At 35.3% G+C, this 18,015-nt stretch overlaps 1 protein-coding gene across 9 annotated transcripts in view; it reads right to left on the bottom strand.

Moving 5' to 3' along the window:
• Positions 1-2,313: 2,313 nt before the first annotated feature.
• LOC134676460 (protein held out wings) overlaps positions 2,314-18,015 on the bottom strand; it is a 74,705-nt gene continuing 59,003 nt past the window's right edge. Inside the window, exons 3-8 of one of the 9 annotated variants that reach the window (XR_010099948.1) lie at positions 12,391-12,519; positions 11,717-11,857; positions 10,868-10,988; positions 9,711-10,058; positions 7,068-8,911; positions 2,314-4,934 (exon numbers count right to left, since the gene is read on the bottom strand). Coding sequence is in view for 8 of the 9 variants with exons in the window: in XM_063534853.1 (XP_063390923.1) it covers positions 7,109-7,185; positions 9,711-10,058; positions 10,868-10,988; positions 11,717-11,857; positions 12,391-12,519 (816 nt within the window). In the remaining variant the exon portion in view is untranslated. Of the gene's footprint in view, positions 8,912-9,710; positions 10,059-10,867; positions 10,989-11,716; positions 11,858-12,390; positions 12,520-18,015 lie in introns of all 9 variants that reach the window. The other 8 variants (XM_063534853.1, XM_063534863.1, XM_063534869.1 and 5 more) reach the window with 8 other exon arrangements.

Raw genomic sequence — 18,015 nt, 5'->3', positions numbered from 1 at the left:
TTGAAATACAAAAAGTATGTGAGTTGACCGTGACGTCACTATGCTCTTTTTTATATAAATTCCACATTTATAAATCGTTTTCACAGTTCTAAAAAAGAAGCTGATTTGACTAGTAGGAAAGTAGGCTATTATTGGCCTAAGTATAAAAAAATAACGGAAAGAGAAACAAACAGCTCACTGAATGCTTCAATTTGAATTTAACGCCATCTAGTGAAAATGGTGGTTACAAACTCCTCCTTAGGCGCTGTGTGTCTCTATACTGTGATGTTATTCAATTTCAACTAATCTCTAGGAGCGCGTCTGGCGCTTTAATTAAGTAGTTTACAACGCGTTTGTTAGGTGGCGCTGTTTATTTCTGTGCCTCCAGTGTAAAAGGGTTAAACTCGAGTTTGTCCAAATTACAAATTTTGCCAGTACAAGGTTTATTACATGAAACTACATCTTTTGTGCTGACACCCACGGCCCTACGACTTCTAATTGCTGAGATATCGATTGTGCAAAAGGGTTTAAGTTTGCCAAAAATCTTAACCATTATGTTCAAAACGATTTATTTTTATATAATCTCGTTTAAAAAATTGGTACTTAAGAATCGTGTTACGAACGATAGTTAAAGTAAAGTTTAATCTTAATGAATAAACTACATTTCAAGAAACATTCGGTGTAAAGAAATCAAAATTCACTTAGATCTATTTCAACTACCGAGTCTAGTTCGTGAATGACGGTAAAACTTAAGTTTTTTTATTATTCACAAACATTTTTTAAGACGTCATGCATGATGTGTAAAGGGGTATAAATAATTTACTTTGACCGTTTTTCACCATCTAGTTTCGCTAAATTGAGTTAATGATTATGGTTAATGTTCACTTAGATTCCTTTCCATATAATTTTTTTTTGTTGGTCAATGTTGTGCAAAACGGTGGAAGTCAAATATCAAAAAGAAAGTCCTTTAGAAGAAAAGACATCTAAAAGGCTGATTATGAAATAATTGTGCAACAAAAACAAAAAATAAAAAAACAAAGATGGGGAAGTAAGACAAACAAGTACAACTGCCCTGTTGTCAGTACAACACTACTACAGTACAACAGTACAACATTACTCTGTTCAGTAACCATTCACAATTTCAACAGAGTAATTAAATATATGAAGTCACTCTTTAATTACATTAATATTATTCTCTTTGGTTTGTTTTTTGTACCATCAATCTAAAAAAAATGCAATATTTAGTTCCCAAAATGGTTTCTTTACACAACACAAAAGTTCAAAAAGATTTTAGCAACACTAGAGAAAGTGCAGTTTAACCTTTTCACACATTCATTATTTTTGTGAAAAGGGATATAAGTTGTTTTTGAAAGCCAATATTTCCGTTACTTTCACATAAGTCAGGTTAATTTAAATGACAAGTTATAATTCATGACTTAAACTATCTAAACTAAAAACAAAAACCTAATTTTTTTAGAAACAATGCAGGGAAAACACGGTTTGAAACGTTTTTCGGCCATACTGAAAAATTACATTTTTTGAGTTTAACCCTTTTACACTGGAGGCACAGATTTAATCAATTTTAAGCCGTAAATATCTCAACTTTAAATAACTATCAAAGGTAATAGATGAAGAATTCTACATATATATTAATAAGAGAACAACAAAACTAGACAAGTTTGCTATCCTTGTTACTGGATCCAGGCGTATGTCAGCTGCTCATTGGTGGAGCTCAGAAACTGCAGGTAATTTGAATCGAATATGCGTTGCTAAGCGTTTGTGTTATAGGAAACAAGGCCCAGGTGACAAGTTACTACTAACTTTCTATTACATCAACCCACGAGTTGTTGCCTCCTACCTACATAACTCGATAATTGCAAGAGTTAGCAATAGTTGATGTTTCTGGTCTTGCCGCAATTTTTGTCACCTTCGAAGTACGTATGTACTCGTACCTATACATTTATTGCCAATGATCTCCACATTCTCAACTCGACAAACTTTAGGTTGACGAGAACGGCTAGACCTACAGAAAATTTCACAATTCGAATTAGGTTATGTTTGTATTTTGTATGTCTATAGTATTTTTCCAATTCGATGGGTAGGCTGACAGATTTCATCTCAGTACAATTTTGCGAGATTTAGCGTTGTTAGATTATAAATTATATGGGAATGACATCTGTCACCCTACCCATCGAGTTTAAAAAATACTATATTGCAAATGCGTTAGAGATGAGACTGTCTTTGAACTATGATGTTTTCCGTAGCCCCGTGGCGACGTGAAAGTCATCGCAAGTCCTAAATGTATAGGGAAAGGAATCATATAAAAATTCAAGATGCATTATCCAAATATTTACTAATGCCAAATCAATATTACACACATCAAAACAGACATATGCACAATCTCACTTAACTAGAAGTAATAAAAGTATTCTTTATTTTGTTTTTGGAAAACAATTACATAAGTGTATAAGTATAAGATATTTATTATTTTTCGTTATAATACTTTATTGAAAAATAATTATTATATAAATATGTACAAAGTTCATCTAAGGCACTTGATTTGTGAATTGCCGTTAATGTAGGTAAAATAAGTACAAATTTAAACAAAAAATATAATAACATGTAGAAGCCTTTCGCCGACGTCTGATGATGGCACTAGACATGTTTCAAGAAACAAATTATATTGTTATCGCAATGAAACACAATAAATAACCTATAACTAACTATAAGCAGAACGATTATTTATACTTTGTACGATATTACCTACTTTACTTGATCAACAACGTTAGCTACGTTTCCTATTCCATGTTCCATCGGTTTATGGCATTGATTTATATAATTTCACGGTAAATGCGTCATTTGTATAAACTGTGGTATTTTGTACACATTATAAGGCACTCAGATACAATAAATTCTATCAAAAAGGTTACGAACAAGAAAATGTAGTATGCTTAATTTGATTGTTTTAAAAATATAAGTCTGTATTTTTTATTCTTTTTTTTTATTTTAGGAAAGGAAATACCTATTTTATAATATACGTACGACTATTATTAAGAACAAGTGTTAACACAATTGTATGATCTCGAAACGCATTTACGGATCCGCTCTTAACTATTCTAGAGACCAACGAATTAAGTACTTAAAATAATGTATCCATGGACGGAGTGTTAACAACTTCAAAAGGTAGGTATATTGATTGAGGTTAAGTGTTTTTTATATCATATTTTAGCAATTATTTTATTTACCAAATTAGCCGTTTGAAATATTTCAACCATCAAGAAAGATTTTGTCTGTGACGAATCCATTATTCGTAGTAATCTCAGTATCAGATCTCTATGAATTATTTTTAATATAATATCTACTCAACATATTCATAATTGAGATTTTAATAATAAAATATTAAGAAGAAATAACATTTCTATTGCACTATTTTTTGAAAAATATTGCTACAGCAACTGCTAACTTTTTTATAAGGTAAGAATAAACGTATTAACTGTATGATAAAATTGAGATTAATCCTTCAACGGGTAAATAAGAGATTCTTACCGGAGATGAGTAGAAAAGCACTTACGATTAGGTCGATAAGTTTATACATGCTTTCCAACACTAGTATGACGCTCGACTATATTTAAATAAATTCTAGATCCAAAACTGCAGATTAACGATAAACATAGCAAAGTTAACAATAATTTAATCTCCTCTAACTTAACTAAGTTATAGAATAACATTTTTATATATAACCCCAAAGAACATTATACATTTAACTAAGGCACTTGGGATGCGCATATATAACGGGTTATCTTTAAATATTTAAGCACTACTCTTATAGAAATATAATCCTATGCATATCTCTAAAGATAAATGTCATACCGTCGATTCATATACTTATTGACCAATAGGTTAATTATAACAAGGAAGACTTTTTTAATATAGCTTTCACAATAAGAAAATATTTGTCAAAATCGCTACAAGTATAATATTATTCTTTGGTTTTAAAGATAGATATATTATGGTTGCCAAAAATGTGAGGTCAATAAGTATGTGAAAATCACCTATATTAGACTATAAATCGAATATCAGTCCAAAATTTTAAATAATTATAATGTTTATAATGCAAAGCAATGAAACGTATTAAAAACGCTAGCGAGAGCATCATTTACCTTTAGAGTTTTGACGTAAAATATGAGTTCGTCCCGCCATGTAGTCACACCAAAAGTATTAGGTATTTGATGCATTTTAAGCGGATGGTACTTACATTACCTTTTGCATTAGCCAATTGAAATATGTATCTGGTTTGATTATGTCATTCCAACTGGACTGCAGAAAATGGCAATCTCAATTTATTTATTTCACTCCATTGGTGGATATCCGTTGTTATTCCAAAGAATAATAATAATACTATTACACCTAAGTAATTAGGTTCACTCAGATTACTTAATTGCAAGATACAAGTACCTTGATGTGATTCTGAGTCAGTTTTATTTCAATAGTAAAATATACGGTGCTAAATTAGTTTCAAAATACAAAATACGCGACAGTCTTCGAAATGTAAGTGTATAGTAAAATGCATAGAAATAAGTCATTTAGTGACACAATACCTGAGGCGTCTTCGGTCAACAAATTTAGCACCGCTAGTACTGGGCAGCCTAAAACAAATCGTGCTTAAACAACAATACATTCAAGCGACAACAAAAATACATTTAAGTTACAGAAATAGTAAATATAGTCGACGGCGTGTGCCATTTTAAAAATGTTAATAAAGTTCATCATGTTATAAACATAACAGGCAGATAAATGTTAATAGTTAGACTATTATAATACATAGTATATGTTAACGTGAAAGGCCCAACAACTATAGCTACATGGTGGTCGATGTTCCGATGATAATGTTACGCGGCGAGGGCGGCAGCACCGGCCGCGGCTCCGGTTAGTCCCTCTGCGCCGTTAGCACTCTCCTAGCCGGGTTAACGAGAAGAGAGAAAAACAGAATGTTAGTATCGATCGAAATGTCATGGTCCGACTACAAGAGTAGCCCCAATACCGAGTTCAACGGACGCTGACGTTGCACTGCGCAAACCGAATGGGGCGATGTTAGGTGAACTCGATTCGACTAATTATCTTAATAATTCCATGGTATTACAAGCTTGAAGGGATCGCCTCGACATGCAGATATGCAACAAAAGCGGTAAACCGTTAACTCGGATTGATAATGACTTGTGTAGGTACGGATTTTTTTTAAATAAAATTGTAGGTAATCTGATAAAAATGTCAAGGGGAGTCTATCAGGCATTCGCGCCGCGACATTCAGTTCCGATTATTGCCCAGTTAATAAAATTATATTACATCGGATAGGTACTATTAGTTTACGCAGTTAATGGTTGAAATGTTAAATTAATTTAGTATGATAATGATACGAGTAAATTCTACAATATAGGATTAAAATGCCCAATAGTTCCCAACAGAGTAATGTTTGAAACCGAAGTATGAAATTAATTCAATCGCTGCATCAAACATTACTCAAACAAACAAGCATAAGTAATAAATTTTACCACTTAGGTATTATATAACCATAGCACCCAACTGCAAGTATGTAGTTATTTGAAACATCACTGTAACATCTCAATATATTGTATGTAGCATTCTCATAATGTTAATAATTTGCGATAACATATCAATCTCGTTACATATTTGCATGTTAGTTACTCATATAATATAAATACATAGTTACAAATAATCTGCAAGTAGTGGCGGTAGCAGTTATGAAAGTGCACTTTATTATTTCACAAACGGGAACTTGGCCTTGTGGAGTTGCATGTTAGTCGTGTGAGGCTACAATTGACCAAAATGATTGCACGTCATCAACTTTATTGACTTATCATCAAAAAGCACGTTAATACAATTTTACCGCGGACCTATATAAAGTAATATAAAGAAAACGCTTATTTAAAATTTCAGACAATTTATTGCATGTATACGTTCTGAAAATGCATTTATTTACAATCAACAACTGGAACAAATAGTTTACAAAGAAACACTACACTTCAATACAGAAAAATATGCTGATCTAAAATTCATTTTATCATAAAAGAAGCTTTGTAAATACGTATTAACGGCATTTGTATGCCTCATAGATCCACAAGGACACAAGTGCAATAATAACCACTTTCAAATAAGAAAGTAAATAAAATATATCCTAAAATACCTAGGCAAAATAGAAACAACTAGTTTAAAAATTTCATATAAAAATCTTAAATTGACTAAGAAAGTTGTGATGATTAAGAATCTGTCAAGTCAAAGAAGGGGCATTTTGTTAATACTGGACTGATGGCACGATTCTGAAAATACCCTCTCCTTTGACTAATACTGGGCGAGATTCAGGAAAGAAGGATTTCACAACCCAGAGTAGCACCTCGTCACATATATTAGCAATCTACTCAGATTTAAAAAGGCTACTAAAATACAAAATGAATCCTCCTTTCCTTCATTTATCTATATGAAATGTATAGACACATGACTGTTGAGAAGCACATGTTGTGGTAGTCTGTTGAAACAACAGCATTCATAAACAACAACAAGAGTATAATAAATTTGGTAATACTGCTGTTTACAACATACATTAAAATAAAAGAAAATACATTATTATAATGCCTTGTGCATACTGATAATAATGTCGTACAACACAACATGTAACAGATCTAAAAATCTATAAAAAGAAATATAAAAATCACAGTTTCAAAATTATGCAGGGACTCTTCAACCCGGTGTGAAGCCGGTATGATGGATAATAGACCTAAACGAACTTATACTTAATAAGAACGTACCTAATAAGTACACAACAAATATTATAAGAGACACAGAGAGACAACAAAGCAAATACACTCACGCATTCATTACTGAGAATATGATTGCTTGTCAATGATTCACTGAGAGAAAGAAAAAAAGACGTTCCATCTAGAGCTACCTAAACAGTTGTAATAAAATTTACTGTGGGCATGTAGGCAACATTAATAGTTAAAGTCTACTATCAAAACAATTTGTAACAAGCAAGCATACTCGTCGTACACGGCATGCGTGAGTGCGCTTCTCACCTTGTGAACAAAATGGCGGCGTGAGAGCGTTTTGGCGGGAATTAAGGCGCCGGTAAGGCTGTGCGTTGGTAAGGGTGCTCCCTCACTTGCGCGAGCCGACCCGCCCGCCGCACGACACCTAGCGGCATATGGATATAAATCATCTGTGTCACCATTACATCAGAGCTTGAAAACGTATTTTATTATGAAAACTGTGTAGTAGGTACATTCATTTGTATAGGCACTTAAACAAAATCGCCAAGATCAATTTTTTATCACAAAAATAACATGAACAGATATTTAAGGCAATTTTTGGCGATAATTAGATAATAGTCGATTTAAATTCAGTGGTTCAAGCTCTGCGTATTTTAAATGCTGAAAAGAAAATCTCATTATTCTATATTCAAATACTCCTATGCTAAACTTTTCTGATAGCTATCTATCACTGCCAAATACTCGTCATTGTCAACTACATAATACTATTTTTATCGAAGCTTTTGTTTGGCAGTAACCCTAATTTATTTATAATATTATGCCTAAGCCTACATATACCTATTATTTTAGTGCTTTGGAAATAAAATAATAAAATCACGGGTAAAAGTATCCCGGTCAAGGTACAGGTAATGGCTGGCTTCGCAATTTCATTTTAAATAAAATAAATTGACTCTACAATCAACTGTATTACATATAAACCTACACAAAGTACGGGTATAATATTTTCATAAAGCTCACTCTTTTCTATCCTATCTAAATCTTTAAAAGATAATAATACTTAACCTATGGTATGTTTATAAATATAAGTATGGCTAATAAATTAATAAATTACGACATCATTTATAACATTTAGAACCGCCTAGAATGTTGTTCATATTTGATCGAAATGTATATGTTCGTAGTATTAAATTGTAAGTGTGTTATAAAGTTAAAATTAAAATATTGTTTTGTAAATAAAATCAAGTAACATATTTTGGTCCCTTTTGCTTGTAATTAGCTGATGCTTATTTGTAACTTATTCTGAGTTCCAGAGATAAGTGGTGACGTGGTGAGAATGGCTCGAGCTGAGAGTAGACACGACAAAACAGCATGTATGACCGTGGCACTAGAGTGTGGCTTAAATCGTGACAGCAAAACACGTATTAGTAGAAGTCTAAAAACTCAAAGAAAATTGGATACGTATTAACATTATAGTATGTTAATATAATTAGTGGTGTTACAAGCAAGGGTTATCACAAGATGATACAATGACGGGTTTTATTATGACTATCATTATTAAAAAAATAACGAAAAAAACAAATAAATATAAAAAAACTCTACTTCTTTGTTAAGATACATCGGTAACTAATAAGATTTTTATTGGCAGTTCAACTTATCAGTAAAATTAAGTATTGTCTATTTTTAAAACAGTTACGTCATCTCAATCTGCCATCCACCTATCCTAACAAGACGAGTATGTAAAAAACGTAAATAATAAATAATTGAAATATATTAATTTGTAAATAGGTATTTAAAAATACCTTTATAATGTATATAAATAAATATATCTCTGCTTTTTCAAATAGGTACGAAAAATACCTTTTGGTACAAATAACCGTCGAAGAAACAAAGCTTTCAAAACTTGACATAGTTATAACATCATCGTAGGTACAAAATGAGTGTGTTGTAGTGTTTTACTTAACAGATAGCTTAACCTAGATTGATCATGGCTTTAAAATGACTGTAAGAGTGCGTCCTGGGGGCAAGTGGTGTTAACAAAGGACGTCAATAATGATGCGGAGGTCGATACGTCGCGTGGCGGTCGTATCTTATGGCGGACTGATGATGCGTTTGCGGCCAATGTCAAAAGCCAGCAAGTAGGTATCTCGACGCTGTAAACCCCATTAAAATATATCACACACAGTTCACTGTAAGCTCAATACTGTGTTACGTATATCGTATTAGTCGATTAGTGTTGTGTATTCACGAGCCCTCAATATTTGTTAATAAACGTTGCCAGTTCGCTGCCTTGGGTAGGTTACCTAGTTACTTAATTTTTTAACCGCGTTGATTCATACCTAAGTTATTAGTTTGTTTAAAAAAGTTAGAAATTTGAAAAAGTAAGGTACCAAATAAAGTAAATTATGATATTACGAATATCATGCACGTAAATCAGTCATTCGGAAAATAGACATTTCACTTATTTGTATAGGGTGCCCACATGTTAGTATGTATATATTTATACTATTTAAGTACGAGTACCTATTCATTACTAAGGCACTAAAACGCGTCCGTTAATTCACAATGATTTTGTGAAATAGACTAAGCATAATGAAATTGTTTTACCTACATAAATACTAACACGATAGCACCTCTACGTCTTTATGGCATGCGGTTATTTCAAACACGATGATAGAATGCTTTATAATCGACTTTAACGTCTTTTTGCATTAATTCTTCTAAATTGTTCTAACATCTTCATCTTTATACGTTCTGAAAGTAATACGAGTACTAATATGACTGTTGTCTGTATCGAATTTACTGGATGATACGAACCCAGTACCGTGTGTTCCGCATCTAGTTAGTAAGACAGCGTCATTCGATGACATTTAAATCGATTTGCTTACCTATTTAAATGTCATTAAACAAGACTAGTGTTCAAGTAAAGAGATCAACGGGCGAACAACCCACCCGTATGGTCAGTAGTGGCGTACTCCGCAGTGAGTAACGGGTTGGCGGCGGCGGCGGTGAGGGCCGCGTAGTTAGCGTAGTCAGCGTAGGGGGACGCGTAGATGAGCTGGTGCGCCGGTTCGCCCGGAGACAGCAGGCCGGCCGCGGCGCCTGCGCCGGTGCCGTTGAGCAGGCCAGCCTGGCCGCCGTGGCCCGCGGACATCCTCGGGGACAGGATCAGGGGGGCCCCGAGCGGGGCCTGCGTGCGTAGGGCGACGCCGCCCACGCCACCGCCTGGCGCCAACAGTCGTTGCGTCTCGGCTGCGGCGGCGGCAACGCGACGCCATTCCTCGTCCGCTGTGGAGTCACCTTCATTGTATCAATGCTAAGATACGTCGCTTTGCGTATGTTAGTAACTTTACACCGGTTAGTCAAATTAACCAAATGGTTAGGATACAATTACAGTAACTTTCCTTGTTACATTCGTTTAATATTTCTACGGCTTGTTGATAAAAATGCAATAAAATTTGAGTTGGAAAGCAGCCAAATTATGTGTAAACAAGACGTACTCGTAAGGTAATATATTGATGAAAAACTTCAAACGATCTTAACATTGACCTTAAAATTGAAACAGCCCAGTTAATGGAACAATCAAAACATGCTACAAATCACTTAAGTTGTCTTGCCCAGATAGTTAACGATTCATAAATTAAGACAATTTATGGTCATTTGTTAAACCAATAATAAAAACGAAGCCATTGAAGGGTGATAAAAATCGTGAAATAATATTACAGCCATGACAAACAGAAAATCCCCAAACACATAAACAGTGAATTCAATCGTCATCTTATCGTGAAAAGAATGCAGTTATAATACTTAATAACCCATTTAGTCAATCACATTAAAGCAAACTTGAAGAACAGTGTGATTCTATATCTTCAGCAGGTCTCGCACCAACATAAAATACACAATACAAATAAAATTCGGTACTTGAAAATTACATGAACAGATTTTAAAACCCGTTTTTTGTTAGTATTTTTGACGGATTCCGTTAAGAAGCTGCAATAAAATAAAATCGGCAGTTTACCTAATTTTAGGATGCAATCATCATAGAGATAAATGCCGCTTGATAACAGAATCCCGGATTAGTTAGTGACAAAACATGAATGCGACCATACTTATGAGGCACTGACCGTTGACAGGCACAACGGCTTTCGCGCTGGAGTCGCGGTAGGTGCCGTTGATGATGGCCAATTCCATTAACTGACGTTTCTTCAATTCGTCTTCGCCGTCCGCTTGCTGTAAATGAAGATGTTCATTTTTAGTTTATGTAGGTCTTCTGCAATTCAGAAGCGCTGGTGGCCTAGCGGTAAGAGCGTGCGACTTGCAATCCGGAGGTCGCAGGTTCAAACCCCGGCTCGTACCAATCAGTTTCTCGGAACTTATGTACGAAATATCATTTGATATTTACTAGTCGCTTTTCGGTGAAGGAAAACATCGTGAGGAAACCGGACTAATCCCAATAAGGCCTAGTTTCCCCTGGGTTGGAAGGTCCGATGGCAGTCGCTTTCGTAAAAACTAGTGCTTACGTCAAATCATGGGATTAGTTGTCAAGCGGACCCCAGGCTCCTATGTGAGCCGTAGCAAAATGCCGGGATAACGCGAGGAAGAGGAGGTCTTCTGCAATTCTACATAGTTTACATTCTTAATCAAACTTAGTTACACAAATCGGTAGGTATACCTAATACTCGTATATTTATTTACCTTGCAACCGAATTCCGAATCTGAAAACGGATTCAAGATAAAAGAGATCTGATTGCGGTGTACCTAACCGATTCGGGTAGCAACCCGAATTTAACATACATATACCTAGTTCCACAACAAGGTACCTATGCCATTCTATGTCCGGTGGGACTTGAATAACTTGGTAATTGTAACAATTTTATTTTGAAAATGGAAAATACCTACTCCCGCCGTGTTTTAAATTACAGGGTAATAAGGGTAGGGTAGTCCAATAAGGTACTTACGGGAATAAGTAGGCGCTTAACCTCCTCGACGGCCCTGGCGAGCTTCAGCTTGGCCCTGTTCTCGGTGTCCTCCACCGTCAGCAGCACGTGCAGATCGTCCGCCAGGTGCTCCCAGTTGGGCTTACCCCTGTTCGCGTCTTCCTGAAATTTCCACCAAATGCAATGAAGAACACAAAACTCCACAAATCACAAAACCACCACCACAACCACAGACTCTATATCGTTTAAATTTAGAAATTTAAAAAGCTAAGTCAGTAGACCCGATATCGTTTCGCTAGTATTCGAGAGGTTAAAATAGTCAGTCACCAGTGTCCTGGCGTTAAAGATATAATTTGCTCAAATGGAGCTATAGTTTCTTACCAGATTTTATCAAGGGATGTACCTATCTAGAAAAATATACAAACTATATTCTTAAAAATGATAAACCAGTGTTACAGTAATCCAGTTTTTCAAAACCCTCGCAATAGAAATAAATAGATTAAATGAATACCTACGTCATTATTTTGTTTACGCTGAAACTATTACAAGTGTGTTTTTCTCAATATCATTGTTAAGGCATTTCAGTAAATTGTAACCTGATCCTCCATTAGGGCTGCATGAAAAACAAAAGTAATATGTGTAGGCGAATATAAGTAGAGTAGATATTATGCTATAAGACTGAATGATTAGCTTACAGTAATGCTCACCTTCTTCTTGTCTCTCATGGATCCCTTGCCTCTGACCATGATTTTGCAGCCTGTCTCCTGTTCTAGCTGCTTGGCTGTCATACCTCTGGGCCCCAGAATCCTTCCCACGAAGTTGAACTGTAACAAAATAAAAAAACGATTCATGAATAGTTGTTTCAATTCCTTGAAATTTTTATATACATCCAGAGGAAGTATTTCTTTATTGAAGTCATGCGCTAATCGCGAGATAAAGTGTTAACAATGTCAGACAGCAAAAATGTAGGTAGTCATGGTGGGTATTTTAAAAGCTGTTATCAAATAAAATATACGTAATTTTGTATTTCGCCACCATTTAGTCCGATCAATTAGTCATAGATAATTTTACATCTTAGCTCTGAGACACCCCAGTACAAGTAGGTACTGCTATTAGCCGTAGGACTAATTACGCGCTTCGCTACGCACACATCGTTTCCTGTGTGCCTACGCCGCAGACGTACATTCACATGTACACTAATTTAACCTCAATTCCTTAGCTTCAAAGCGTCGGCCAGTAAGGTATATGAACTGTGAACCAGTATCACTCTGCCGTACGTTTGCACTAAGAAAATGGACCAACCCGCTTGGCACCTCGCCAGAACACACATCGGTATTTCACAATTTTTCTTGAAGATTCAACTACGTTAATTACTAAAGGCTAAATTAAATGTGAAGCGTAAAATTTAATACTTGTCAAACTAACTAATTACCTGTGACAGCATAAAAATTGCTAACGGATACTTTGAAAACTCGTACATATTTTGAAACATTGCATCCCGAAAATGTCGGCAGTCTTTTGTGATCAAAGATCTAATTACCCGTGAAGTATATCTAGACGTTATTAGATTGATTAGCTATTGTATCAATGCAACTGATGAAATATGAGACACGGAAACAGTCTTGGGACATTCAGTACCCGTCGCGGTCGGGCAACCGTGACGATCGATGGCGGGCCACCAATCGTAAATCAATGGGAAAACAAACGAACCGAAGTTTGGCATATTGATTTGCATCTAATGAATCTGATCAAACCACAGTTTATCATAAATTAGCATCTACATGCTATGGATCTTGGCTTTGACGGATTAGAAATCGTATCACATACAAACTGTAACTTGCATGATATATTTTAGTGTCTACTAAGCAGTAGCTACAAATTACCAACTTGAGTGTCTATACACTATGATTTGCGTTAGGGTTGGAAAGAGTTGAAAGATAAAACCATACCATAAAAGATAGGTAAAAAGAAACATACACAAATTACAAGTTGTAGTGTAGAACTCGCACACATAACTAGCAATGTATTTTATGAAACTCCAGTTTATATTATCGCGGTTTCCAGCGCATAAAATCCTAGCTGTAATCGTAATAGTTATATTAAAGCGGAGGGCTTGACTGCTTAGCGGTACACCGCAAAACGGCCTGCGGGAGAAGACTTCCTCTTTGCATGTCAACTATTATTATACCCCCTTGTAAATAATGATGAGCACTAAAAGCTCTATTTAATAGCATACTAACAGAACGCCACAGCGTATGTATGTAGGTATGAGTATTTAGAACTATTCTGTATTTTATCAAAATAATGGTCTAATATTTTTTTTTATTTAAAGTAGCTCACAGACTACACAGACACCGCATTATTAAGCGTTTACAAAGAGCACGAGGTCACCGCACTAGTCACAGATATGTACAATTTTTCTTGTAAAATGCTACGAATCCAGCAGCAAAATAGAGTTTTATTCTATATTATTTTATACTACAATAACCCAAGAACATCCCTGAAACTTAATATTTATATATATATTTTTAAATACTCGAGTAATGGTCTTGATTGTAGCCGCAACCGAAATAAGCAGTCGCTCTGCCACTAAATTTGTACGGGAAAGCATTTGTGTGGTGACCTCGATTGACTTATTTGCTCCGTCTAGTAGTTGAGGTGGTCTGCGAGTCTAGCTCTGTCCATGTCATTAAGTTAAATAGGTACCCATCAGCGTACAATGCATTTCACAATCCTGTGCGAACCGTCGCCACTCGCCGGACATGTCACGCCGTTTTGAAACCCGCGCGCCAGTTGGCTTCGCGCCCGCGCTCGCACATCCCGTCATTTCAGGAAAAGCATCTTACTAACATCTCCGGCTGCTTGTGCAGCATTTTTTTAAACTCGTTTTTTAGAAGTCCAGACTTTGAAGAGACAGTATGTAAACGTGCCAAAAGTTTTATTTTCATAGAAATTTATGGTTAATTGTGCAGAGTTAGCTTGATCCGACTCTACATCCTCATCTAATTATATTATAACATCCATTCGATCGCGTCAGCTATATCATTTTAGTTGCTTACAGTCTACTCAACAAAATACCTGATATGAGTATTTTGTCATAGCATTAAATAAGGTTTATAAATAAAACAGAAGCCTCACGGCATTTAAACTTTTGTGTCTCGATTGGTATTCCGGTAAAAATTTCAGACGTTTAATAATGTCCCACATTTAACTGTTCGAAACCCGCTACGTCTGGGGCAATATTTTATCTGGAATTAGAGGAAACTGTGGTCGTGACGGAATTTAGGAAGCCCGAAAACGAGCGAGCGACGACAGCTCTATGGCGGCGATTAGTCGCAGTCGCTAACCCAAGAAAAATAACGGATCCATCTCTTTTCTTCGAAAGCGAATACAATATTTGACTGTTTTTTTAGACAATTCGTAAACTACAAATTTATGCAAACTATTTTTGTGTCTTCACAACTGACGATTTTGGTTTTTTCCTTCACTTCTTAAGTGTAATGCGCCACTAGCACCATCCCACTAACCCCGGGATTAACCCTTAACCCAGTGTCAAATTGTACTGCTAACCATGGTAACTCCAGGTTTAACCGGTTAACCCCTGATTAGGGGGATGGAGCAAGTGGCCCTGTCTTAATTCTAGACTAACACAGATTTTATTTTGAAAAAGTATTTAAACGTTATGGAAGTGTAGATTGGCGTAATCATGGATTAATCTATTTCTCCCTGTGTAAACAGTTTGTATAAAAACAGTGCCGTTAAACATCAAGCTTGTCGTAAGTATCAAATAGTTTATTTTCACGAATTTCATGATGTATAAAATAACAACCATGGGCAATTTAAAATTATAAATTTATATTTAGGTAGATACTTGCATCTTTGAACTGTTGCAGCTTAATATAGAGATAGTAATTATGGGATTCATGCTCGTATCTATCTCGAGGCCTAAGGCATCTGGTATAATTTATCGCATGGAAACGACGTCCACTACGTAGGTACTACAATATTTAATTAATACTGAACATGAGTGGCTTCAGTTAAGTAAATTATGAGGATGAAAATATTAGGTCACATCATTTATTTACTCATCGGTTACGCCATGCCATGTTCCCTGATGAAATCAGAGCGATGCTCGATGTAAATCAGACGATGAACACGTTTAAAATCTTAGAATAATTATAATAGAATATCTTTCTGCATGTATTTTGGTATTCTTTATATAAGTATGTTCCCAATTACAAATTTCTGGACACAAGTAATTACAACGAATATAATGAAACGAACAATATAACAAGCTATTTTTACTCGACAAATGTATTGTTGTATCAATTTGATACCGTCACTAAATCTGGGTTAACGACACAAAACGAGTTGCGAAGATTGTCATTGGCATGAATAGAAATTGCATTGCGCGGCGAAATGCAGCTAAAAGCCAAAGCCTTTCTCCCACGGACTTCTTTCTTAATGATGACTTTTTGGTATCATCGTGTTATACGGGCTCATACAGTTAATGAATTCAATAACTTTTTTTAAGCACTAGCCAATAAAATCAGAAACAGGCTAACATTTGTTTGGTTGAAACTAAGATTAAAAATGGAAACGTTACTCATGTCAACTTTAAGTACTACGAATTAAATCATGAGCTTACCAATTAGATCGAAATCGATTCATATGATTTTTAGTGACAATCAATCATGATTTGAAAAAGTGATTATATTATTCAAGCGGATGGTTATTTAAAATTAAGATTTAGTTGATTAAATCATATTTAGAATAAGGTTAGTTTTAACGTAGTTAGTTCAGTCAGATACAATTCATTGATATGTAGTTAGTACAAACCTCGTAAGTACACTTACTAGAAAAACAAATAACTAATCAGAGATGTAGTTGATTTGGGATTATCAAGTTTCAATCAGTACTGTTGATAACGATTTATTTTCGAAGAAATAATTATGTTGATTGAGTTTCATTTTGATATAGTCAGGAATGATTTAATCATGAATATTTTTGGTCAAATCACCATCTGCCACTCTGAATAAAATTATGCAGCGGATATGTTTGCTAATAGCTATCAAGGTGCGACACTGTATGATATAAACTATATAACAAAAGCACAGATCATTACTGGCTAACAATACGCCACGGCGCGTGGCGAGAAGCCATCTAGTGTGTTTTGTGTCCGTTATCATTAATACTACCAATCAAGATCCGAAAAGTGCAATCCCCAACAACGGCATAGGCAGTCGGATCTATTCGTTGGATGTTCTGTTATCTACCATTAGGTTTTAAAGCCAATTCTGTGCTTACGTTTGAGGGCAATCGCGACATTTCCTATGTTCGACCAAGTCTATGTAGTACCTACGAGCATAAGTATTTACACTAATGTGACTATTTTAACTGTTGCATTGTACAGTCAGCAGCAGAAGTTGCTAAGCGGGGGAGGTGTTTCTGCTGCTGACTGTATGATCAAATAAAAATTATGTGGCACAGAGCATGCGCATTGATGATACTCACATGGACACACACTCAATAGTTATGTGTCCATGTCCACTGAAATACCGAGGTAGGTACATCCAATTGTGCACACTTGCTGACACTTCAAGAAAAGAATTAGAAATTAGTATGATTTTTTCAATGCCTGCAAGAGCTATTTGCGGCTTTCAACAATGCGTTGTTTGGGTACAACTTGCTAGGCGTTTCAGTCGTTGAGATTTAATTAGCACCTTATATGCACGATCTCCTTGCACTTCCACAAAAGACCACAAATCAGTGGGTAATAGGACTAATCCTAGTAATACTACTTGCTTATTACACGTCTTGGCTATTACTTATTAAATACAAATTGAACTATTGACCGAGGCTGGCAATCACAAGTCATTAATACCAGATAGTTGCCAATCCCACATTGTGACTGATGGGTTAATACCTACATAATTGTCGTACAGCGATTGGTCACGACGAGATATCGTTGCTGCCTCCGGCGGTATGACGGTTTCAGAATGCACGACGAAGCTTCCTTGATCAAGGGTTTCGATTGCCGACTAGGTTTGTACTCTTAATATACCTACACCCTGTCAGTAATGAGTAGGTAATTATTACCAACCGATTGGATTTTATCATTTTATGGTCTTTGCGACAAAAATGTCACCCGTATATATTTACGAAACGAATTTATGGTTGAAATTATTATTTTTTAAGTTTTATTTGGGATATTTAGAATTATTTTTGTCGAATGACTACCAATATGGTATTTTTCGTAAGAAGCGGTAAAATGTCAGTTTTAGTTATAATACCATACTTATATGATCAAATCTTTAATG

Source organism: Cydia fagiglandana, chromosome 2 (assembly GCF_963556715.1).
Source record: "Cydia fagiglandana chromosome 2, ilCydFagi1.1, whole genome shotgun sequence".
In the NCBI taxonomy this organism is placed as follows: domain Eukaryota; kingdom Metazoa; phylum Arthropoda; class Insecta; order Lepidoptera; family Tortricidae; genus Cydia; species Cydia fagiglandana.
Note: the sequence above shows the minus strand (reverse complement) of the source record. Positions and strands in the feature narration are given on the sequence as shown.